General features: G+C 46.4%; 1 protein-coding gene across 5 annotated transcripts in view; it reads right to left on the bottom strand.

The window, feature by feature from the left end:
* Positions 1 to 685: 685 nt before the first annotated feature.
* The window catches only part of CNTNAP5 (contactin associated protein family member 5), a 628,981-nt gene continuing 602,706 nt past the window's right edge, over positions 686 to 26,960 (bottom strand). For all 5 annotated transcript variants that reach the window (XM_036884000.2, XM_036884003.2, XM_036884001.2 and 2 more), the window contains 3 exons: positions 11,514 to 11,732; positions 9,934 to 10,005; positions 686 to 7,510 (listed from right to left, as the gene is read on the bottom strand). In XM_036884000.2, the coding sequence (XP_036739895.2) occupies positions 7,314 to 7,510; positions 9,934 to 10,005; positions 11,514 to 11,732 (488 nt within the window). In that variant the 3' untranslated portion in view covers positions 686 to 7,313. The remainder of the gene's footprint in view (positions 7,511 to 9,933; positions 10,006 to 11,513; positions 11,733 to 26,960) is intronic.

Here is a 26,960-nt window from a genome sequence, read left to right as displayed (position 1 = left end):
CACCTGGTGTGACAATCTCTGCCTCAACAGCCCTGGTCCAGGCCACCCTCCCCTCCCCAGGATCTTGAAATGGAGCCTATGTTTGCCTCCTCCCCTCTTTTTTCTCTATGGTCCATTTTCCTCTGAGCAGGTAGATAATTTTTTAAAAGGAAAATCTGATGGTGTCATATTCCTGTTTAAAATCCATGTCAGTTTGTTATTTCTGTATGTTCACCCATACAAAGAAACCTTAAGAAATACCCTTTTGAGGTGAGTTCTAGTTCATGACAACTTAGTGTCTCAAACACAAAGTCCACTGGGGGTAAGACTCTCTTGAGATAAGGGGGAGGCAAAGTCAGATAAGAGCTGTGGCCGCTGCCAGTGGGCACGATGGAGGCTTAGGGGAGGCCCGGGGCTTCCAGGGGGCAGTGGGAACCAGAGGGCCCCAGAACCCTGCATGTGCTGGAGGCCCGTGTTGGTGAGCTTGCCTTTCACGTCTGAGCCAGGATGCAGGTGAGTATACTGAGAGCCCCCGGCCAGCACTGTTAGCCCGAAGAAATCAATAAACCCAGGGAGGGCGAGGTTGTGTTTCTCCAGAGACCCAAGGCCATGTGGTCTAGGCATAAATTGTCGAAGGAATGGAAACAGGAGCTGAGTGATTAATTGTTTGACTCTTCATTAACCCAAGAAAACACAGCAAGACACATTTGTCTTCCACACAAAATCATACAAAATTCTCTCTTTATTAAATATACATTATTTACAGTTTAAGTCTTTCTTCTGTACAACAGTAATCATAGAAAACAAAGAAATCTAAGGCTAACTTATTTTTTTTCCCCATACAGTGTATTAAGACATGTTACATGGTCTACAAACCTGGCTTGGAACGAGGCAACGTCAATTGGGATTCTGCTTTGAGAACAAAAATGAGAAGGTCAGAGGACTAGCTAGACTCTGGCAGATCTGCAAAGAGAGGGACCTGCTTTGTGCTTTTGCCATAATGAAGGGCCTGACAGATATATTTCGTAAGGGAGGTTATTGTGCATTTCATTGTTTACTTGTTAAAAATAATCTCTCCACTCCTCCTCATTTCTCCAAAAGGAGGTCTCCCACCTGCTAGAGAGACTGACTTCCCATCTGAAATGCACACTGTCGGAGGGATGCTCTCTCGCAGGGATCAGCAAACTCGACCTGTTGCCTGTTGTGTAAATAAAGTTTTATTGGGGCACTGCCATGCCTCTTTTTCCACATATGGCCCCCCTTTCATGCTGTAATAGCAGAGGTGACCTGTATGCTGGAAGTGATGGCCTTAAGTCAGGATATCAGGAGGCCTGTCAACCACCAGCTTCAGAGGAGAAAGTTCTTGGTGTTGGACCTCACTAAATATAAAGTCCCTCTCACAATATAACAGTACTGCTTTAAGCGAGGTCTGCTAGTTTTTGCATGGCTATTTAAGGCAGGACACGGTTATACAGGTTGGCGCTGCCATTCCAAGAGAAGAAAAACTGTGTTAATATTTTGAGTAAAGCCTTTGGGATGGGGTTGACATGATGCAAAGCTGTGACTAGGCAGACGCCCATTAGAATTATCCCTTGAATTCCTACTTATGGGCCTTCCAAAGAGTCTGTGCAGTAGTACAATGACCCTGGTGCACACCTGCACCCTTTCCACATCCTGTGAGGCTACGGCTGGCGTCTAAACATGGAAGAATAGGATGCTAATGAGAGCAAGAAAGACCAGGGCTTAATCACTAAAACAGTAGCTGCACCTGTGGTGGTGGCCTAGGACTGCTGTCTTAATTTTGTCCTGCTGATTTATAAACGTTTCCCTGTGTCCCCAGGCAGGATTAAGGATTAATCCTTACTAGAGTTACTTGGTGAGCCCTGGGAGTTTTCATTGTCAGGGGTATGAAAATCACTTGGCACCTCTGGGGATGGCAGGGCCAATGAAGGGGGGAGAAATATCACTGGACAGGTCTCAGGACCTCAGGGCTTCAACCCATGGGGTTTCAATCCAGGACCGTGGACCTAAAGAGGTTCCTGACAGGTTCTCTTCCTTAAAGTTATATCTTGTGCTCAGTGCAGGTTAGATCACTGTAGTGATAGCCCTGAAGCTCCCTGGGAAAATTCCAGTGAAACAACAGTCTTGAAAAAATAAGATGTGGCTAATGCTACTAAAGAAGGCTGGAAAGGGTCAAAAATGTTATGCAAAGGTGGGAGAAGAATTGCTCGTGCAAAGCCCATGATATTGCCTCTTTCCCTGATGTGTCGGATGATCCAAGCCACCGCAGAGACTCCTGAGTCAGGAGCCACCAGGTGGCTGCTTCGTGGTGGAAGCACCGACCCTCTTCACCTGGGTCGGACACCAGTTGTTGCCACAGTTCCCTTCTCCCTGACACGTTCCCCCAGTTGTGGTCAAAACACCGAAACCAGCGTTTGCCTTAATTTTTGCTCATGTTTGCTTAGCCATTTTGTAGACTATAAATATTACAAAAGACAGACAACTAGCTTATAAATTACAATATATCACTAAAAAATGTGCTTTTCTGTTCTTCCTCGGAGTACCTTAGTGCAAAATAAGAGAAAAATCACTCAAACATGGCCGGTGTTAAATATTAAGACCTTATATGAAGCTTTCAAATAACTGTAATGTCGAAACGAAATGTCTCTCCCCCAACTAAACGGCGTGAATGGAGAATGTCCAGAAGAAACCTTGAAGAACAGCCCTGTTTTACAAAGTGTTTCTGTATATCTGTTTACACTTTTTTCCTCTTTAGGAGGTTCAACTATTCGGAAATTTTGAAAGCAGAGATAAAAACCAGGGACAATTAAAATCTGCAAACGCAATGACTTAACAAGTAAGGGTGTGGGTGAGAGGATGGTGGGAGGGAAAGACGCACAGACACCGTGGAAGTGATGACCACACGACGTGTCTTTTAAAGAACACATTTTCAAGCTACGTGAGAGATGTGGCAGAGAGCTCAGCCACCCTGCAAGCATTCCGGAAGTTTCCCTGCACCTTCTTCCGTGGCCCCCTTTGCATCCACAGGAACAGGGCAGCCTCTTACTTATTTGGTCGACCTGTGACCTGAAGGGTGATGAAAGACACAGCACGTCCAGGCCTTTGGGTCGAGGAACAACGAGCAGCAGAGCAGTCCACTACAACTCACATTCCCTTCAGCTGGCTGGTGTCACAGTGTAGTTTTGATGGATTGTAGCTATTGGAGAATTCCAAGGAAGCCAGGGGTTGGTGGTCAAACTGTAAAGCCTTTTTATAAGAAAGGATGCAGATGCCTGATTTCTGTCTCCCTGAATATCACAAAGACGCTCTGCTTGCAGCTTCCCAGTAAGGTTCCTCTAACTGAATGGGCTTCCTGCAGAGATGCGTGACTACGCTCACCCAGGGCACACATGTGAGACCTCACTTAGATGGACAGCAGCTTTTAGTCAGTCATTTACTGAAAGATATACTACAGTGAGCTCTCAGAGATCCTCCTAATACAGTCAAATGGCTCCACAGGGCAAAGAAGGGTGTTATGGGGCTGGGGTACAACAAAGACTCCTTAAGGAGTGTTTGGAAGACCACCGGCAGGTACCAGGCCATGAATAGATGGAGATAAGAGAACCGAGGGGAGAGCAGGAGGGGGCAGAGGAGAGATTTCTCACCCTTGTTTCCTGCCCCAAAGAGAGTCCCCAGGTCATCACTGAGGGCTGACTGATGGGAAGAAGGACTTTCAGAATCCCCCGACCAAACTGAAACAAAAGAGGAGAGAATTCTACTCCCAAAATGGACTTTAGACATGGGGGCCATTTATTCCTGCTGTCCCTAAAGAGTCAGTCCACCTCCCTCTAAAGAAGTTTATCTGCATAGACAGGTATTTACTCTGAGGAGGAGAAACAAAGCAGTTTATTGAAGGTGGAAGCAATAAACAAGAAAAAAAATGTAAATAATTTCTGGAATTTTCTCTGTTTCTTTAAGTCTCTAGCAAGGGCTTTACAAAGATAATTGTGCAGAACCTTTGCTCCACATCCTATAGCACTTTATGTCCCATTACCCTACTTATCACCCCTATTAACGCTGCTGAGATTGGGACTCCCAGGGGCAGCACACCCAATGTCTACTATACCCTTGGAGTACTGGGTCTTCAAAAAATACTCCATGATGGAATGGAGAAAGAGGAGAACAGTCAGCTTCTCCTGTCTGCCCCGGCCCCTTTACCCAGTGGCGGGCATGGGTCTGACCAAGGGTGGAAGTCAGGTTAGTACCGTCTGTTACTACTGCACAGAACAGAGACTGTTTTTAAACAGCAGCCCTAGGACCCTCAAAATAAATCTCCCATATGTAGTTGAGCGTGAATAGAAGAGGCCAAGCTATTCATAAAAATGTACCTAGAAAAGTGACAAATGTCTAATTCTCTAGACGAATTCTCATAGAAACCATGGCAATCCAACCTATACACACAATAAATGAGGGACTGAGTGGGAACATATTTTAGGGTGAGCAAATGCACTGTTGTTTGCATAAATAGATTTGTTTTGTGAAAAGTGTATGAATGAAACAGATCCCTTAGAATGTGAAATTGCAAAGGTATTTTTAGTTTTACTGTAAATAGGCCACATCCTGTGAGATGGTTTTGTAAAGGGCAGGTATGAGAGCCTGAGGGTCACGCTGGAGGGTCCCTACAGCCGGGAAACCTGATTGCTGGAGCACGAATGTGGCTAAGGGGAGCTTAGGAAGCTTTCAAAGATGATTTGTCTTAGATTACAATTTCCCAAGGATTGAAACACTCACACAATTGAACATTTGCACAAAACTGTATGGATTTTGGTACCACTGAGGAAAGACAGGCAGAGTTAGCACTTATTTTGAACTGAAAATCGGGTTTTTCTTTGGAGGGAGCAGTTTGCTTGCTTTTCGTATACATCTAGTGACAGAGTGTTCTCTGGGGTCATGACATATCCAACCCTGTAAAAATAATTCTGGTTGAACCCTGAGACTCTACATGTAAGAGTGTCTGCAGCTGCCGCGTCTCGGCATCCGCCTTTAGGTCTTGGTGGTGGTGGGCAAGCACAGTTAGTGTCCGTGTGCAGGAGGGATGCTGGGGGCATCCGTGGTGCACTGAACAGGGGCTACAAGGCAGGGAGGGGCTTCCCACATTCTTCACCTTACAGACCTACGAGCACATACATACTCTGAGAAGGCAAGTGCTCTGAGCTGGCCTTCGCTCATCTCCCATCCTCCCGTCAGTGCTGTGTCAGCAACACGGAGTCCTTGCTTCTCAGAGGCTCGAGTCATGAGAGCTCCAGCCTGTTACACCTCCCTTTGCCTTCCCTCGTCAGCCATGCTTTGGGCGAAAACCACTGCATTTCATGCTGGCTTTTAGTTCAGGGGACAGAGGACCATGTAGCCAAGCAAAAGGATAACTTATAAAGCCTTTTTTGCAGAAATAGAACATTCAAAAGTGAAAATTGGAAAATAGGGAGGACAGGGCAGGAGAAAACAGTGTTTAAAGATCTTTCCTCTTCTTAATGGATCATTCATCTTATTAAATCTGGATGGGGGAAAAAGGTGTCCTTATTAGAATCTCTTTAAAATATATTAGCTAGCAAAAGGACAGAATGGAAATGATGAAGGGATAAAGAATCCGTGGAAAACTATAAGGAGAGAATGTGTACTCAGAACATCTTAGAGTTGAGAAATAGGATCACAGATGGAATGTGCACCCCAGGTGCTCTGCCACTGAAAGAAAAGCCTGAAATGGGGTGAAGCGGATGGTTCCTTGCTGAGAGCCATTGTGCAGAAGGGTGCTAAGTGCCCGCCAGTGGCCAGGAATGGCACACAGCCTGTAAAGGGAATCGGCAAGTGTGTCCTGCACCTGCCTAGCATTATATTGGCATTCTGGCAAACAGAAATATTCATATTGTTTTCCCCCACTTCTTCTCCAGGATGGCCTGCAGCCGAGCCACGCAGAATCATCACCCTTCCCACTACCTCGTGGGTGAGCTCCAGGCGCCTTCTTGAAGGGATGACTCTATTTCTCAGTGCTTTGCTATCGAAAGGGGCAGAGACCCTGATATTTGTCGTTATTTCCTCCGGGAGTTCACTTCTACCCAAAGGTGTGGGAAGCTGGGCTTTGGGCATGTGGGATGTGGCAGATTTGAGAACGTGATGCGTTACAGAACCCAAGGGCTCCTCTGAATTAAGTAGGGGTTTTTCTCTGGGGCTGATCGTGATGTCTTCTGTGTCAGCGCGTCCTAAACCCCCCGGGAAGTGGCCTGAGGGACCTAGGCGGGCCGTTGTGTCTGTGTGAGATGCGACATCCCCCCCTTTCTTCCCCAGACCTTTAGTTGTGGATGGAAGGGAAGAATTCTGTCTGGTGTTTCTCTTCTTTCACGCAGTTCTGCCCTTTGTCTTTTGTTTTTGTTTTGTTTTTAAGCTGAGTTGAGATGGCTTAAGCTCTTTCATGGAATCAGATACTATTTCAGACTTTTTAAAAAAGTGACATATGCTGCAGCAACTTACATAGATGTAGACAGATAAGTAGATTCATATACCTTAGCATGATGATCCCAGGAATGACCTACCTAACATTTCTTACAAAATTGGAAGAGACAGTTTGGGAGTTATAGCACATCTACCTAGCAGCTTTCTCTTTACCTCCTGATTTCAAGCTACTATTTTCCATGCTTCCCCTAGGTTTTTGCTATTGTGCGCTGTTCTGAAGTGTCGGCCCCTGGAGAGACTGGTGGGAAAGGACCAAGAAAACAGCCCACTCACTATCAGGAATCCTAGATTTGAAAATACTCAGGCGACGAGAGTCAGGGGGAAGCAGTGCTGGACTTGGGCAGCGGGCCTCCGAGGGGGAGGGAGCCGACACGCATGAACCCCTCTCGGTCCTTCATCAAGGCGGTGGGGCAAACCAGGCCTCCAGCACCTTGGCGCACCCTGCGGTCCCCGGTGGGAAGGACTGGGCATGGGGGTGCCAGGGGTGACCGCGACAGCGCTCAGCTGCAGAGCAAGCCCGCAGGACCACCTGGCTGCGGGAATGACTGGTGCCCGAGCAATGGGAACCACGGGCGCTGGCCTGCCTCTCGGGCAGTCGCTGCCACCATGACAGGTCACTGACAAGGAGGGCGGCGGCCGCAACAGACCTGGCCGGACTGGGCTGCGCCAGGGGATGGATGCGTGTGGGCGCAGGTGCGTTCCGGAAATAAATGGCAAACAAATGCCACAGAGAGAGTGACCAAAATTAAAAGACAGGAGCAAGGGGAGGAGGAGGGAACACTGAACAACCAGAAAGGGAGTATTAGGTACCCTGCTAAAATATTGTTTTTTCAGATGAAATACTCCCGCTTACACTCGCTCACTGTGTTTTGCAAGTCGATGTCATTTCGAAAGGAACTGCCCACGTTTTCTGCGTAGTCTTTCTCCTCCATCTGGCTGGTTCGATGCGACTGCTTATGTTGGTAAAGGAACCGGGTCATGACGCCGACGACAGAGAAGATGAGGAAGATCACCACCGCTATGACTCCTGTGGGCGAGGAAGCAGAGGAGGGGTCACCCCGCGCGTGCCCGTGGGCTGGCATTCCCCGCGGGGGGACCCTCAGGGGAGCAGAGAACAGAACGCAGCAAACGGCCGCGAGCCTGGGAAGACCTGCTGGAATGCGTTCAGTCTCGGTTCCCAGCAAACCACCTCCTTCAGACTAGCGAGGAAGGAAGCCAGTTCGATCAAGACGGTTCTATTTAATGGGCGATGAACGCCGTCACATAAATAGTTAGACTAGCAAAGGCTATCTTAGTAAATTTCTTCAAGACCTGCTGAAACAAATGTGTCAGAATCGTGTGAAATCAGCGTATTTCTTTGTCCCCTTGCAACAAAGTAATTTAGAACTCCTTCAGCATCCTAGAAAATAATATTAAATATGTCCCATCCCAATACACGCTCTCCTTATGTGAATTTGTTTACGGTATATGCCTGCCTTGCTATATGCTCATTAATAATGAAATGGGCACCCAAGCACCCAGGGATGGCCACCTGCTCTGTGCTGCGCAGGGCACGGGCTGCCTCATGGATGGCACACCTCCGCCCTCCAGAGCGGGAGTCCCTGGACACGGCAAGCTGCTGCCCGGTCCTGCCAGCCCCTGACCTTGGTTGCACGGACCGACCGGCAAGCTGACCTCATTGACCCTGAGGTCTCGTCCCTACGTTTGCCAGGGAGCCTCCTGGGGTATGAAGATCAAAGCTGGCAAAGGGATGGTGGAAACGTGAGACTGCTGACCTTTTATAGGGAGAATGCATCTTTGCATGAATGTAGCTTTTCACATTAAAATATTTGAAAACTAGTTCTAATATTCAAAGGTAAGTGTATCTTAATAAAGTGTATCTTCTGCTCTCTTGTATTTCTTTCTAAGTAGAATGGATAGTGAGAAAAATGTTTATTTTAGAAGTCATTTTGAACACGCTGTATTATGACTTACAGCAATATGGACATTTGAGAGGTAAACATATTGAATGCATATCTTCCACAGATTTGTATCAGAGCTGGGGCCATGATTACAACTGCTTACTTTTATAAAAATTTTCCTAAATGATTATGGGGCACTTTCCCCCAACCATTTGAGATTAAGGCAACGGAAAACCCCCTGTGCTAACAAACATACGAATAACTGGGTGGTAGGGAGTGGGGGCTACGACTGGGCTGCAGCTTCCGGGGAGGGGGCCCAGAATCCGTTTCTACACCCTCGGTGTGAGCACTGCTCGGAGCTGGACACTGTGCAAGCCTCGGTGGCCCTCCCAAGGGGCTGGGATGGATCTCCTGCTGTCACAGAGACTTGCAGATGCACATAAATGAGCGGAGGAAATTCAGCAGGCCCGAAAGTCTTTTCTCCACTTGTCTGATGATAATTTATAGGAAGAGACACACACATCAAATTCTTTCCTACATTTCTTGATGCCAAGCAAAGATGAAGCAGGACTCTGTCCTGGGGCAGAAATTCAGGTGAGACACAGGAGAGCTTCCTAAGGAAAGGTGGGCTGCCAGCCCACAGCCGTGCTGCGCTGGGTCACCTGTACCACTGCCTGGCTGGGCTCTACTTCCCTGGCCCCTTCCCCACCCAGCTGTGCACTTGACCCAATGTCGGGGCTCACAAATACACATCAAATGGGGAGGGTGCCACACAGTGAGAGTCAGTACACGCAGCTGCCAGGAGGTGGGGATGGCGCAGCCGTGTGGCCTCTGGTTCTCGAATGGAAACGGGTTTCGTCTCTCACAGGCACCTTGCATTAAACAAGGCTCAGGGACCATTTAGTATTACAAAGCCCAGATGGAGAAGTCAAGGTGCAGCTACTGCAGGCGGCAGCCCCACTGAGGCAGGATAAAGAGGAGCGAGGCCGACAGGCAGTGAGGAACCGGGGAAGCGAGGGAGGCGAGACGGGGTGCGGGGCTCACAGCACAGCAGCCAAGGTCTGTGTCCAGGACCACATGTGCTCCTGCACGCGAACGGCCATCCTGCGGGCTTCAGCCCACTCGTGCCATCCCACCCAGATCGACCGGCAGAGGGACCACCAGGCTGGCAGCCTTGCCCAGCTGTCTGCCCAAAGGAGGTTCTCCCCGTGTGCTCTACTGGTGCGCCGGGCTGGTGTTCAGGATAACTGACGACTGGAGGAAGCACGCAGGGTGCACACTGCCTGCCTCAGCGAATCCCCCAGCTGCTGACCCGGCACCCAGCTGCCTGGGGGGCAGGGGCAGAATGCATCCATGGAGCTCCTGGTGCTGGGGGCAGGTGGCCTTTGCCACAGGGCACAGGGACTATTCATGGAGAGGCTCGCGGTATGGCCGATCGTGGGTGCTCTGGATGCTAGCTGGCTGTGATTACGGAGGGATTCGGAGGAGCTTCTCTAAGGTACACAAGCATTTGTGACTCTCCTGCTTTCAGCAACAAGCAATGGTTTACCTCCGATCACCGCTGAGTCACTGCGAACTGCGTGGGTGAGGGGTTCCCTCTCGTCTGTCTTCCCGAAGGGATCTGAAAGGAGGAACACATGACACGTCGCCCCTCACTCAGACACCCGGAAGGAGCTCCACAACACGGCGCCCAGGTGATTTATCTGGGGTCAGAACAGGTGCTCCCACACAGCTGTGTGTCGGCATTTTGGAAGGAACACAAACAAACATACACAAAGAAGGCGTGGGAAGGGCACTGCTTACACCCTGCAGGTCCACCCCCCCCCCCGCGGCTTCTACGTCAGCCCTAAGGTAAGGGGTTGAAACAGAGGATTGTGGGGCCCACCCGTGGCTGCCGTGGCCCACAGCCTCCCACCCGCCTGCCCGGGAAGCCCCTCTCTGCTCTGCTGCTGTTCCTGGCATGCCAGTGGCCCCCTGCCTCTGGTCCTTTCTGCTTTGGAGGTTTCTGTAGTCAGCTGCAAGCAGATTCTAAGCCCATTCACAGGGGATGACAAAAGCGTTGGGCAGCCAACACCCCCAAAACCCTCACTAATCAGAGAAGAATTTCACTGTATGTACCTTAGCATATATGGTACAGGAAAAAGAGCCTTGTGTTTGAAGGCATGCAGATCCGGGTTTGAATCCCTGCTCTACTGGGGTGCATTGGGCTAGATGCTTTTTTAAAAAAAAATAGATCTGCCATTGTATCAAAAGGGGGTGAAGACAGGTATGTGCATGCATGTAGCGCACAAACAATTTTCAGGACCAATACTGGCTATCATTATTATCACTGTATCATTTAGTCCTCAGGGAATGATTGCACCATGGCATCATTTTCCCGTTTTACAGATAAGGAAATTAGATTGAAGCCATTAAAAGACTTGTCCAAAGTTCTATATCATTTATTCATGGCAGATTCAGAATTTGAGTCCAAGTTAGCCAGATGTCATTTTCAGGTTCTGAAACACACATTCTGCTGCCGAGGATCGAGGACAAGCAGGCAGCAGAGAAACTCAGCCCCCTTCTTTGCTCATAATTAACGGCTAATTGGCAGTTGGTCACTGCACCAGAGTAAAACAAACACCGGGCACATTTCAAGACATGCCGGATGACAATGACTAAGAAAAGACAGAAAAGGTATTTTAGACAGTGGTACAATGAGAGAAGATATAGATTATAGCGCTGTGCTTAACAATAGTGCTATTTTTAAGAAACGCTGATTTTAATCACATGGATTATATTAATTTCAACAACCAGCCTGCCTCCCTGACCCTAAAGTCTTCTATCCTCAGAGCAGTAGCCTTAAACAGTAGTGAATATACATATATATATATGTAATACATACACATATACATACATGTATATAATGTATACATTACATATTTGTAATATGTAACCCATGTGAATATGCATTTAGCTTTAACCATTCATCACACTTTAAATGCATATAAAATCACCCCTGAGAAGCCAGTATAGTTCTTAGCCACCCGTAACTGTACATGTGAGGCTGAGTACTATGAGCCTCAGCCTATGCGTGTCCCAAAGGCCAGCAGCAGTGCCAGTGGGAAGGCGCATGGCCACCCCGAGTACCTGAGGAGGAGGGCACTGTGGTCACTGTGTCCATGCTCGAGTCCTCGGCGGGGCTGCAGCTGGATTCTGTCAAGGTGCCCTGAACGGTTACGGGGGCGGTGGCGGCGTGGCGCAAGGCGGCCTTCAGCGGGGCTATGTGGTTGTACTGCACTGACGACAGGCACCCGACGAAACCCAGGCTGTTTGCTTTAGCGACGTCAGCATCCCACCCAAGGGGCTCTCCAACATGAAACAGAAGCAGGTTTTTTTCAAACTATGCTCCATATCCTCCTTAAATAAAATCTAAAACTACAGAAATTACCTTGTTATTCCCTGAGTAAGGGAAACCATCCCCTACCTCTCTTCATCTCCTTTTTCCAAACTCCACCCCTACTGTAAGTATCAATACATCAATGTATCAGTGAAAACTGCCTCGGCCATCTCTGCTTGGTGATAATGTTTCAAACTTCTACATTGTCATTCATGTGTTTTACAAACTGTAATGAAGACTTAATAAATCAGCTCTGCCCTCCAGATGTTTTATAGAATGTACATCATTATCTCTATCACCCTTTATCTGGACACTGGTGATTAGCTCAAGCACACTACAGTGCTCATGACAACATTTTCACTCAAAAATGTAGCAAGAATAAAAAAGGAAAAGAAAAGAGGCAGCCAGAGAGATTAGAAGTCAGGGGACCCTCCCAGAAGTTCAGCACTTCTAAGTGGCCTGTATAATCAGACTGCCTATTTTCACCTGCTTAGTTCTGTCCATGGTACTGACTGGTGAGCACAGACTTCTCTGTCACAGCACTTGACCTCCCAAATTATCATTGAGTCTTTATAAAAGATGAGGAGACAATCATTTAAGATTCACAGCAAGATCAAATGTCTGATTTTCTCTAAGATTTGTAGTAAGATGACTCAGAAGCTCATTTCTTTCTTTTGACACAGATTATCTGAACAATTTGTTCTGATGCAATTACACAGAACTGAAATACACAATGCACTGTTACTGTTATTTTTTTCTTAAGATTTAATATTTCAATATGCCTAGATTGTTCAAATAGATATTTTATTACATTAATCTGTTTCTTTTCTGGGAGAAAGCAGGGAATGTCTTCTCTATGAGTGTAGATTATAATTTATTTTGATTCACAAATGATCAGAGTGCTTCCATGTCTCTCCAAGCAAGTATTGTGTTAGCTGCACTTAGGAATAGATGCAATAAGAAAAGGAAGAAAAATGAGCAATTAGCACCCTTAATAATGCTTTTTCTGGTTTTTCCCTTATTATACTCTCCCTCCTCAATACCTCTGTAAACCAAAGTACTTTGTCATACCTCTATTCTTACAGGGAAAGAAGGAAACAATGTGTTAGTTTTATGTGGCCATTGTAGCAAATTACTACAAACTTAAACAACTAAACAACTTAAACAACTAAAATTAAACAGCACAGAATTTATTGTCTTATGGTCCTGTAGAAAACTGACACAGATCTCACTGGGCAAAAATCAAGATGTGAGCACAGCTGAATGTCCTGTAGACGTTGTAGGGAATCTGGGGGATTCATTTTCTTTGCCTTTTCTAGTTTCTCTAAGCCACCAAGTCTCCTTGGCTTACAGCCCCTTCCTCTTTCCAAAGTCAGCAATGTTGCATTCCCTGGTGCCTTTCTTCCACAGTCACATGTACTTTGAATTCCATTCTTTTGTCCCCCTTTTTACTTTTAATGATGCCCGGGATTACAGTGGGCTCACTCAGATGCTCCAGGAGAAACTCTCGATTTTAAGGCCTGCTGATTAGCGTTATTAATTGATTTTGCAACCTCACTTCCTTTGTGACACATGATCTAACATGTTCACAGATCCTGAGCACTTAGGACTTGGATACCTTTGTGGGTCATTATTCTTCCTCCCACTCCATGTCTAAGATTCCCTGGGGACTGGCTAGGTGATGGTGATGAAAATCCAGCAGATATGAAGTCACCTGCTTCAAGTGTAAAAGAACATTGAAGTGAGGGAGTCAGCAGGCTTCCACATATTCCGGTGAGTGTCCTCCCGCGGTGGTTTGCATCTGTTACTCACTCATGAGAGGAGCACGCAGGTTTATTTCTTATTATGAGCTTAAAAAGACTTTGTCTCATCAGGGCTGCTCAGACATTGTTATGCAGCAGCTTTCCATACCAAAACACTTTAATTAAAACTGGGGGCTATCTGCCCAGTGGCACCCGAACTCAATGTGCCAGTTGTGATTCAGAATACATAATACCTACTGGTGGGTAGTCATCAAGGCTTAGAATTGGAGGTCAGAAGTATTTAGAGGGAGAGACGGGAGACAAGAGAAGGAAATCATAGATCAGCCTGAAGTGTTTCCACTGTGGGATTTCAAAGCAGTGGGAAGTGACATGTCATTGCAGCTATGAAGACATGCCTTAAGGGTCTAAGTCAAAAGTGGCAGATCTCATTCCCAGAACATAGTTAAGAAGCCTCTGCTGGGCCAAGGTCTTTGAAGGGCACCACTGCACTGACTGCCATGCATACAATAAAGATGTGAGGATAAATCAGGGGAAACGACAACAAATGACATTCTCTCCTTAAAGAAAGAAATGTTTTGAATAAGGTCTTATTCCTTATCCCCTAGGGAAATGTATTTATTCTAGATCTATAATAAGAGTGGAAACTTGAGATGTTTCTGAGAAGAAATGAAGAGAACAAAACTCCTAATAATGGAAAATACTCTCAGTCTGAGAACCATTTCTCAGTCTTGTATATATGGAGAGCCGGAAATAATGTTAGGATGGTTCCAGGTTATTTTTCCTTTTTATAACCTTGTTATATCTGAATATATGAAAATCTATAAATACTCAATAACTACCACCTGTTGGGTACCTGTTAGGCAGTACTTGTTTTAAAGAATTGTTTTTATTCCTCTCAAAAATTCTTCTGTATGGATTCGCATCATCCAAACTTTACAGAAGAAGAAACTGACACTCAGTAAAGTTAAAAGATGTACAGGAGATTGATCGTATGGCAGATCTGAGATTTAAACCAAAGACTTTATGACCTGAAAGGCCAAATCCTTAAGCCACACTGCCTCCCTAGGAAACTCCCCACCATAGCCAGTAGAGTAAGGAGTCTGCATAAATTAGCAAAGAAGAAACAGGCGCAAAGAGGAAGGAAAGCCCGGGTCATTTTGGTCCCATTCATTTCTCAGGACTCACAGAACTTTGTATTGGATTACTGGCATAATGCAATTCTTGATTCCTGTCATTCAGTTTTCAGGCGACAATGGCATTGGAGTCACAAGGAACTAGGTAAGGGGACCATTGTATATGCTGGGCTACAGAATGAATTTGGGAGACAAACTGTGACTACTTAGAAGCAGGAGAATGACATGCAAACAAAGGGCCCACCCCTGGGAAGGGTCACACCTTCTCACTCTCCCCAGTATTTTCTGCTAGCATGGCCCATCCCATCAAGGAGAAATATAAGGTTTCTCCTCGTAATGTGTACCACACCTTGGAAAACCATAATATTCCATAAACTTAGTTTATGAGGCAGCGGCAGGGTTTGTGAAGACTGGCTTCAAGTAGAAAGAATCTCTACTGTGCGTAAAATGCTATCAAACAGCACCACGTGCTACAGAGGCGTCATCTGTGAAAGGCAGAGCCAATAGATTCGGTGAAGCTCATTGTTCTTATCTTAAGAAACTGCCCCAGCCGCCCCAGCCTGCAGCTGCCACTACCCTCATCAGTCAGCAGCCACCAACGTGGAGGAAGGACCCTCCCCAGCAAAGAGATTATGACTCACTGAAAGCTCAGATCATGATGAGTATTTTTTAGAAATAGAGCATTTTTTAATTCCGGTGTGTATCTTTTTTAGACATACTGCTGTTGCATATTCAATAGGCTACGTTACAGTGTAAACTTAACTTTGATATGCACTGGAAAACCAAAAACTTCAGTAGACTTGCTTTATCATGATACTTGCTGTATGTGGTGGTCTGGAAGCAAACCTCCGGTGGACTAAGATGTGAACGCTGATGTATTTGCTGCGAAGTCTCGACACTGAATTTCCCCTTCACACTTTGAAATGAATAACATAGTCCTGAAATTGTGAATGCCTCAGTTGCCTAGTTAACATGGACTAACTTCTTCAAACACCTTAAAACTTGACTTTTACATTAATTTGCAAGCACTCATATCTTCAAAGCAAAGCTATGACCCTTTACTAAAAACCAAGGGGATTTCATGATGCATGGAAAACAGCACAAAACCAAATTTACTCCCCAAATGTGCAACACTTCACACAGTCACAATTATTTGACACTGAGTGATAGAGGTTAATTTGATAAAGGCAGTTTTTTTTTTTCAGTATGTCAGAAGCCATTTATGACTTTTGAAACCTGAAGTGTCAAAACACAGGCCATGTAGATCCATCCAAACCAGGTTTATAAGAGTTAAGCCTTGTACCAACATAAAATATGAGTAAAGGAAGGCGGTGTTAATGGAATGTACGGGCGGTGTATACACGTAAAGGGGTTTCCCTCGAGAGCCCGTGGTGGCTCTGTGGTAAGACACAAGCACTGTGAACATTTAACCACCAGAAGAATCCAACTCAGAGGTTCGGGGTAAAGCCTTTAATCCTGAAAGGAGAATATTCATCGTATTTTTAAACCAGTCAGCATGCAGTTGGTGCTTTTATGCTTTTTGTGGTGTGCTCACTTATCGGTCCTATGTAAATAGTCACCTTTCTGAAATGAGAAGGGGGGAGCTAATGACATAAGATCCCTAAATTGCTTGAAGAAACCTAACCAGCCCCTGGCCAGTCCAGGCCCAGACCCTAGGTGTCTTGGCCCTGATCCCCCCGTTCTTCTCTCTGCCAAGCTTAGCGCCTTCCTGCAGGTACTGACTGCTGATGAGACAGAAGGAACGCCACCCCTGCGGCTTGGCGCATCCTCCCTAGCTGACTGGCACCCACCCAGGTGCACACAGCCCGACCCGCCTGGTCTGCCCTGCATTGCCACACACTCCGCTTACACCCCTTGGCCTGCATCTGCTCTTCTTTGGAGGCCTGACTTCAGTTGTTGGCCACCTGTGACAGCCATGCGGTGTGACACAGTGGGCGCTTTCAATCTCTGGCAAGCAGACATCTCTTCCATCTCTGAGTTTTCAGCCTTTTTGAGGGAATTGATTCAACAGCCCAGTAATGTTTTTAGGTGATAAAGTCTCACAGTAGAGAGAGGTCACTGTGGCTGTGGGAGCACAGAAGAGACCCCTGGCAGCACCTAGGACAGTGGTGATCCAACTGAGAGTGCACAAGATTTCCAGGGCCATGCACAGAAATGCGTATTTCTGGATCTCTACTCATTCAATGGGCCTGACGGGAGGTGACCAAGAGCTTGTATTCTTAAAGCATATTCTTAGCCAATTGTGATATGGATAGTTCATGAACCACACACTGAGAGATGTTGATTTAGGAAAGAGAGCTTGGAATAAATATATTTAAATGAATACTTAAGTGATGATTAGACAATAATCATGCATGAGAGGGTGGGCTGAGTATTCCAGAAACAAATTTTAAAATATAAATATGCTATCTTGTGGAAGATTGCAGTAACCAATCATCAAACATTACTGCCTCATGAGGTTGCCAGTCAATTAACTCTCCTTCCATCAGGGAGGGAGAGACATTTGGCCCTCTGGGCTGAGCGCATTCCTGCTGAAGGTTAGTGAGCTCATGGGAAATATTTACCAAGTTGCGAGATAAAAATCATGCCGAGAGACAATGTCCACCACATTTAAAACACTGAAAAGACAGGTCAACTCTGCCTTAAAATAAGGCAAATATGATGATGAAAAGATAGGCAGGAATCAGGCAGAGGCAAGGACCCACTTTTTCATACTCCTAAGATGTTTTGCTATGTCTATTATGTTTCTTTTGTTTTGTGATAATACTTACAAGTCCCTAACCCACTCCCTTGATTCAATTGGAAGCTTCCTACTTTCAGGACCCATGTCCTTTCCAGATTTCCAACCTCTTCAACTAGGACGCAGTGCCCGACACACTGACAGTGTTTTAGTAAACAATCAAGGGAATTAATGAAAAAATACATGTTTCCTGATATCAATATTCATGCAGCTAATCAGGGCATTTACATATATTTTACACATCTTCATTCTGAGCCTTTAGGAGCACACATTCTTTTCCACTTTGATGTTCCCACTCACAACATGTTTTCTGAAACTCCATTTGACGAAGCTGCCCAAGAGCATTCATATTTGCCCAGGGAGGCCAAGAGGGCCCATGGAATGTTCTCTTTACTATTCTTAGTATTCTGTGCCTAAAGCTAAATGAACTGTTTATAAGGAATCTGCGTGGCCATGTAAGTTTAGTTTCTACACATCAGTGTCTGTTCTGTGCACAAGGACTCCTCTGTGCTCCTGCCACTGCCAAGGACACCCAGGATGCTGCCTGACAGCCTCCTTCCCTTGCAGGTCTCAGCTGAGACCCCCCAGGTCAGGGGTGCTCCTCTGGGCTCCTTAGCTTCAGGCACACCCACCCTCCCTCACTCTTAGCCTCTAGCTTGGAAGCTACTTTCTTTCCTTTCTAGCCACTTCCTCCCAGCCTGTCCATGTGTGATCGCTGCCACCTGCATGTGCCACTCCAGACCACAGGCTCCACAAAGGAGGTGTGCCACCTGCTTACCACTACTACCTACTTCTTAACTTGGATGCTGGGCACAGAAGCCCCTAAATAAACATTTCTGCATGGCTGCATGAGTTTGCATTGGACAGCACCACACATAATGGATCTTCCATAAGTAAAAATATGAACATATATATGTACCCAGAGAAGATGAATGGTAGATAGATAGTAATATGAGCATCTATACGTAAATAGAGACGATGACAGGCAAATAGATAGCAATGACACAATGCAAGAAGCCTGGAATACAACCAAGTCAGTTCATAAAATAAAGGACCCACCCTTTCAGAATTCATTATTTCAGCTAAACAACTTGCTAGCTGAAGAATATTTTGCACTTTTGAATTGGGTTCCTTAGTTATATATATTACGTAGAGACACCTCTCCAGATAGAAGTCAGGGACATGAGTAAAATCTTAGCCATGTTTGCAAACTTACAAATTCTAGATCTCATACTTCCAATGCCAGTTCTGCTTATTTTCCAAAGAAAGTCACTCTTCTGACTTCAGACTGGGTCACCCCTTCTAAGGTGATGATGACTCATTCGGTGGGGGTCAGAGCCATGCAGCTCACATGTAGGTTTAAACCTACACTGTTTATTGTTCGTTCTCCCAAAGGAGATGAGCAAAAGCAGGATCCCGAATGTCCCAACGCAGAATCTTTTAACAGGTCCAAACTAACCTGCACAAATATATTCAACAGCGATGAGGACCTAGCAACCGTGGCCTTAGAAGCACAGAGGGAGGTGAACGGCGAGCCTGAGCACCCCCCGCGGCTCAGGGTCCTGCGTGCTGGTCACAGGCATGATGCAGACTTCGTTAGGAGATTTTCTACCGCAGTGGATGTGAAATACAATTTGCAGAGATTTAAAAGATAGTGGGATTAATCACCAAATAACAAGGTGTTCAGAGGCAAGGAGAGCTCTGGGCATGGAAGGCCTGGGCTCCTGCCCATGGCTGCCCCACTCCGGCTGGTCGGGCGGCTCCAGGCTGTACAGCACATCCAGATGCAACAATATCCGGAAACAAAAAGAAAAAGGGTGGCATCCTCATCCTGTGTTTCTTTTTAAGAATGGAGATCCTTTCTCAGACTTCCTCCAGACGACCACCCTGGGTCACCTATGTATGCAGACCTCAGTCACTGGCCAGGGAAATGGACCGTAGTCATGTGCTTGGACCAGTGGTTCTCGACTCATCTTTGGTCTCAAGACACATTTTCCACTTAAAAATTCTGAAGAGAATCTAGACATCTGTATCTGTTTTGTATCTATCAATATCTACTGTATTAGAAATTAAAACTGAGGAAATGGTAAAACATGAGCCCACAGCACACATCCCACTAGCTGCCTGAGTGGTGATATCATCACACATTTTGGAGCCTCCAGAAAGCTCCATTTGACCTGTGCAGGAGAGCGTGGCCATGATAAGTAATGCCTGTTATAAGCACGAAGACAGTTTTAACTTTGCAGATTCCCTAAAGGGGCCCCCCTCCCAAAGACTCCCTGGATCAAACTGTAAGAACCACGGGCTCAGACCAACTATGAGGAGTCTGCTGGGACTGCAATGGCAGAAACCTTCCCAGGAGCACATAACTATATGGAAGAGCAGGAATATTTGAATAAAATTAGAATTTTGTTAGGAAGGGGGAAGAAGTCAAGCATTGTTCAGGCAGCCAACACTGTCAGCTGCATGTGCAAGGCCACCTCTGGAAGCCAGGCAAGAGTTTATGATTGTGTATATACACATAAATCAAACTGGATCAAACCGGATGTGTGTGCACATAACCCCCTCTCCCCACACCCACACCTTCAGTTGAAAAGGAAGCTATTTTTAATGAGTTGCATATTGACCTTTTATAAGATCATGATGTCTAGGTTGAATGACCTAAATTTTGCTGCTCTAAATACAGAAAAGTAGAGCTGTCCTCTGGGGACAGAGTGGGGACCAGCCACAGGTGAATGGCTGGCTGGTGGTGGTTGTATTTCATGCTGCCTTTGCATGCATTCCTGTTATTCTCTATTCTGTGCTAGTCTGTGTCTCGTAACTTGTGCTGCTAGACAAGGTCCTACACCCCTCAGGATGACCCTGGGAGTACTGCTTCCTGGTAGTACAAGGGGATCCTAACTGCTGAACATCTATTGGATTCAGTGGTGAAGCGTCACAATGACAGACAGCGCTCACCAGCTTTAAGACATGTGAACAGCAGACCGGTGAGCATCTTGTTCTGCAGATGAAGAAAAGAAATCCATAGGGTTCAGGGGCAGTGCAGCTGGCATGTCCAGCTCTTCCATTACGTTGCTCTTACGTATCGTACACTCCCTCGGAACCCATGGGCCAGGGAGTAACAACCCAGCCCTCCGGGCAGCCCATAAAACTTTAAGCTATCGGGCCGGACAGCTAAGCTGTCTGGGAAACTGAAACACATCCGTGCTTGGGAAACTATGTGCATGGGAACCCACTTTGTGAATGCTGAAGTGGTTCTATGTGTCTACGTTTAAAATATGCCCAGATATTAATGTTTTAGTGGCATTATGATAATGTTAATTTTTTGGTGTAAATTTTCATTTCAGTGAGGTTGATAATTACAACCCATGAGGGTGACACACATTGATATGAATGAAGAAAGTTCACTTATGACAAAGAGGATGACAGTGTCCCAGAGGCCGTGACACCAGCAGACATCTGCTCCTCAGAGAACTTTTCACTTCACGACACTGGGAGCAGGGGGGACACAGTGCGAGGGGCTGGCCCACACAGGGCTCGGCAGAGGGCGGGAAGCGTGCTCCTGCCCGTGTGTCGTCGGGCGTGCGAAGACAAGGCCTTTATCGGTGCTTTACAGACAAGACACTCTGATTCTCAGCATTTCTCATTTTTCCAATCGCAGTGTATAAATATTAGCTGTGCTATTTTTCCACTTCTCCAAAAGTGTTCAGTGCTTTGGCAAAAATAAAAACAAACAAAAAGAAACAAAAAAAAAACAATAAAAAAAGAAAAACTAAAGGTCCTAGAACTACAGTAATTTTTCTCCTGAATTATTAAGATCTTCCTCAGTCCCAGCTCGTGCGGCCACCTACTGTTCCTAGGTGCCGTGTGAGGCATGGGCTGCCTGCATAATACCAACCATGAAGGGCTGGCTTAAATGCACCAGATGCTGTTGTGTCTTAGGACAATTAAGCCTCTTCTGCATTGTGCCCATTTTAAAGGTTAGCAAACAAAGAAGCAATTTGTCCAAAGCAGCAGCCAGTATGTGGTGGGCTGGATTGAAGCCAGCCTGTGTGGTCTCCGTCCCAGGGGGCGGCCAACAGCCTGGCTGCCTCCCGTGACACTAGGGCTCGAGGGCTCTTGTTAGGTACCAGGCTTTATGCTGCACAAGGCACACAAGCAGCTGTTATGCTGATTGCACCACAACCACCCTGTAAAATAGAAACTGTGTTCATTTCCATGCTACAGTTAACAAAATTAAGGTTTAGTGAAGTGAACTAACCTTCCCACGGTATCTCGGTGAGTGGTGGGGCTGGAAACCAGACAAAGAGCCCAGGTGTGACAAATGTAGAGGCACAATATATTTTGGGGAATAAATGTGTTCAGTGATTGGATCTTTAAATTCTATTCTGCATAGTTTTTTCTCAGAACTTGGTAAATATTTTCCATGAGCTCAATAACCTTCTTGAGCAGACTGTGGCTCAGCCCAGAGGGCCAAAAATCTCTCCCTTCGTGACGAAAGGAGAGTTAATTGACTGGCAACCTCATGAGGCAATAATGTTTGACAATTGGTTACTGCAATCTTCCACAAGATAGCATACTTATATTTCAAAATGATTCTTCAAAGGCTCCATGAAAAGATATGGCATATTTATGAAATTTCATTATAAAAAGTATTTAGGAGCTAGTGTGTTTCACAGCATATGCTTCAGATCACACCACACATTTAACTCAGTAAATACTAATCAAGGAAAAACTGCACAAAGCATTGGCTATGTTGCCTGCACAAAGGCTGAGTCTGCTTGGTTTTTAGAGCTGGCATGCTCTAAACAGGGCAGGAAATGGCACCAGCCCAGAAGCCTCTTCCTACAGGCAGCCTCCCACCTGCCACCTTCCCTCCTCCACAGCCTGCCCAAGTCACAGTGACCCCAGCATGATGGAGATCAAACCGGACTCAGCGATCTGGATGTGAGAAAACACTTTCACCCACCCACTTCTTTGTAGGTGAGGAGCCATTAGGGATGGCGCCAGCTCTCAGCCATCAGGTCTCGGTAACATTCGTAACTGTTCTACAGAGATTTGGATTTGGAGAAAACAATAGCATCCCCTCCCCTCTTTCTCCATCTGATTCAGGAAGTACAAAAGTCACAAATTATCCCTGTTACTTATGATTTGCATTTGATTATAAGTGTCAGAAAATAAAGAAAAAGAAATAGCAGTAGTTTAAATAAAGTAATAATATTTTAACAAGAAGTATGTTGTGAGCTACTCTAATTGGTACGATAGTTCATATCATCAAAGACCCAGAATATTTTGTAGAGTTGTACTCCCCCCTTTTTCCAAAGTTATATACGATATAGCCTTTGTCTTCTCAGAAGAGAGCTTCAGGAGCTCTGCGACCACCCGGATGGCCCGGACAGAAGGAAGTAGAGAGCCGAGGGCAGAGAGTACGTCCTTCCTGAGTCAGGCCTTGTGGGGAACCCTGGCGATTTCTGCTTGGAACCCGCTGTCCAAGAGAATGATGCACGGTCATTCCCAATTCAGGAAGGCTGGGCATGTCCTGGGGACAGTCCTCAAATACAAACACGAACAGAAGCGCTACCGCATCCCACTAAGGAGAGGAAAAGCCAGGCTGACTATTAGACAGGCTATTAACACACTCTGGCTGAACTCCCTTCTGACAAACCTCCTTTTCTATATTTTTCTTCAATTTAACAGCTTTGCAACTTCATCTCTAGATAGGTTTTCACCCCCAATGATTCAGACTCCTCCCTGGGTTGAACATCCAGTTCTTCTACTTGTTAACTTTGTATCTTCAGGAAACTCACATAATATATTTCGGGCTGTCGCCTCGTCCACAGAATGGGAATGGATGTGGTGCCTGCAGGTGGTACACTGAGGAGGGTGCAATCTTAGTCATGCCTTCCATCGAGAGGCAGCATCTGTTCACCCTCCCCTTGAATGTAAGTGGATTGCTGACTGCTTGATCGACAGAACACATTGCAAATGACACTGCCAGTTTTAGGACTAGCCTTCTAGAATGCTGGAACCTTCTAGAAGCCTCGGGGTGTGAAACCCAAGCTGCTATGTGAGATGCTCTAATGTCGGGACAGAGAGACTGTGTGGAGAGACCTTGAGACCAAGTATAGAGAGGGAGGGGCCCAGCTCAGCTCGGCCTCCGGGTGTCCCTCCGAGGCATCAGCAAGCCTGTCTCAGGGGCCCCAGGCTGGCCCAGCCACAGCCAAACATAACAGGAGACTCTTGGCAGCTCCACAGGAGCTCAGGAACTCACCAGGCAAGCTCCACCCACATTCCACACACGTAAAATCATGAGATATGCGGGGTTCAACTACTAAGTGACAGAGGAGTTTTATACATGGCAGGGAACATGTAAGATTCTCTCTCACACATTTGTTGTGAAGTTGAATGTAATAATGAAGGTAAAGCTCTTGGCTTATGGTAAACACACATGGTGAACACCCAGCGATGTTCCGCCTGTGGATCGTCCCCTGCATGCCCTGCACCTGCCTGCAGAAGCGGCTCCCCCTCCAGAGCAGGTCTCAGCACCCCAGCACTAAGTTTTATTAGCCTTTAAGCTACTGTTTTACTTTGATTCACCCATTTCATGATGCTCACTCCTCATGCGCTGATTTCTTGTCTCACTAAGATTTTAAGCTCTGCGAAATGGGGTTTAAGTTTTATATGCCTGTTATTAAGGCTGTATGCATAGGGAAATAGCTATGATCTCTGGAGGCAGGCAAATCTGGCTTTGCATTCCACTTCAGCCAATTAATGAACGGATGGATGAGCGTAATCATTTGAATTCCCCCCAAAGCAGCCTCTAAGGCAGGAATCAGAGTGCAAGTACTTTAGGTAGGAAGTGAAGGCAGCATGGGTTGGGTGGTATAGGAAAATAAGCAATAAGGATGGCGAGGAAACTAGTAAATTATGCTTTGTCATACCAACCAACACTGAGGGCACCCAAAACATGATCCAACTGGAGAAACTCTAGGAGCCAATGGGGAGTAGGTGCATGTACACATGCACATACACACACACACGCACATGCATGCATGTACACACACATATCAGCTTTATCTCAACCAATGGCAAAGAGCTGCGGTCTTTGCCACCAGCAGATGTTTTGCCAACATTGAAGGAGGGCCAAAGGTTATCACTGACTGAGGTTGTTTCCAGAAGCAGTGAATCATGGACACCTGTGCTTTACCGTAAAAACAGGTGAAGCAGGCTTCAGTGGCCCAAGGAAGCCCCAGGAAAATGCTTTCAGTTTCTGTACATTGCAAAACCTGGCACTGAAGTGGTAAAGGCAAGCGAAAAGGATGGAGCTCCCCAGTAATATCTTCCAGAGCAACCTTAACAAGTTACTAAGCCTTAGTTTCTCCAACTCTCAAATTAGGATAAAAATAGCCAAAGAAAAAAGTGAGTGCACTGAACTCTGTGGATATTATCTCTAATACCCACCAAGTCCTGCTTATGTGGAATTCATAGATATCACAGAATAAAGTTGGAGAAATAACTGGGGTCAACAGATAACCCCAGGTAACTAAAACTCAGCCATTCTATAAAAATAGCAGTACATAACTCTCTTTAAGATACTTATTCCTGTCTTCCCAGAAACACTAAAGACAATAGTGGAAACAATACTATCCATTTAAATCACTCAAATTATTTAATAAAATAAAAAAATAGTCTGCTGAGCAGGAGGAGGACTTCTATGACATAATGCTTCTAGAAAAGCAGAGCACCTGCTATATTTGGACCTGGCAGCTATTGGCAACAGCAGCGGCAGATGAGATCAATGCATTTTAATTTAATCCATAGACCCCAGCTGCATCCTATAGGAGCACTGGCATCCATGACCATCAACATTCTCCACACTGATAAAACACATGCCACAGCCCAGGAGAGAGCTCTCCAGATAGAGACGACAAAGAAAATGCTATTTTTAAAGACTTCTGTCTGCTTCCTGTTTCAAACTAGCCCTGGTGTCCCATTATTTTATAGACAAGGTGGAACAGACCACCCTGAGTCTGAGGACCTGGGGAGTCTGCATACCCCATCCCCCATCCTTGAGCTGCACCTTTCCACGGGGCCTCCCCACATGTGACACTGAAGGTGTGCGGGGGCGTGCCCAGAGGCAGAGAGTGTCCCTGCTGCTGGGCTCCTTCTGGCCTGGATTTCACAGGAACCCTTTCTACCATTTCCATGTTCAGAGTCCCCATCTGTAGTGTGCCTTCATGCCTTCACATGGCGCCTGCATCCTAGGCTGTCACTGTGCGCTACGCAGTAAGTGTACAAATGCGTAATACATACAAACTCTTACATGACACACACACTCTTATTGAATATTAAAACAATCTTGATAGGTAGTAATGTTTACTCCTATTCCACAGATAAGAAAAGTGAGGCTCAATTAAATGAGGAAACTGCCAGGGTCTCAGGTAGTCAGCAGCTGAGGCAGACCCCGGGCTCAGTGTGGCGGCGCCAGAGCTCACGGATGCTCCCTAACCTCCCACCACTACCACGACTCAGTCTGGAGAGTCCCGCTGCACAGAGCTCCTCGCTGGTGACCATCAATAAGCAGTTCTCTTCAGAATGAGGGACGGATTTGGAGACACTGTTTTGGGATGGGGGACCACTAATCGAGACGTGCAGTACGCTGAGCCCAGCCCTCGCTGCCTACGGAGGCCCTGGACAGAAGGGGTCCCTACACGGCTTATGACGACTGAAGGCAGCTGTCTGTGAGCTGAAGGATGGCAACTGGGAGTTTGAATTCAGTGCTTCTCAGTGTCGCTGGCACGCTGAAGGGCAAACTGTCGGTGCTAACAACTTAGATGTGACTTGTCAGATTCTAGAGGCTTCAGGAGCAGAGCCCCAGAGCCAGGGAAGGAGGGGTTTGGGTTTCATATCTCATTTACATACGACGGAGCAAGTTTTCTGATTGACAGCCAGACGACTAAGTGCGGTACTGGAACTGGAACCCCCACAATTAGTCATGGTTCTCCAGAGAAACAGAAGCAACAGATTTTATATACATATATAATACACACACACACACACGTATACATATATAAGATATGCACATATAATAAATATACACATTTAATACATATGTAATATACATGCACACACACAGTACACATGCACATAAGATTCACCATGAGGAGTGGGCCTGCATGACCACGGACGCTGACCAGTCCCGGGACCCGCAGCCTGTGAGTGAGCTGGAGGCCCAGGGTCAGCAGGGAACATGGCTACGCGTGGTTTTACTTCTGGTTTCTCCTTTCTCTGGCCTCTTAACACCCAGAACCCACTTTCCGGGGGTCAGAAACCAGTCGTTCTCCAGCTGCTGCCTGTGCACTGTTTGTGTCCCCTCAGCCCACTGGGTTTTAAGGGTGGACACAACCTCACCTCCCTTCTGCAGTCGTCACCGCACACCGGCCATGCCTGCGGCACCCACAGGGCTCAGGCGGTGCCAGCTGGCTGGCCCACTGGTCCACCCAGGCATGTCTGTCTCACCAGGGTCGGCCGACAGCACCT

The sequence above is a fragment of the Manis pentadactyla genome, chromosome 8 (genome assembly GCF_030020395.1).
Source record: "Manis pentadactyla isolate mManPen7 chromosome 8, mManPen7.hap1, whole genome shotgun sequence".
Classification (NCBI taxonomy): Eukaryota; Metazoa; Chordata; class Mammalia; order Pholidota; family Manidae; genus Manis; species Manis pentadactyla.
This window is presented reverse-complemented; position numbering and strand designations above follow the sequence as displayed.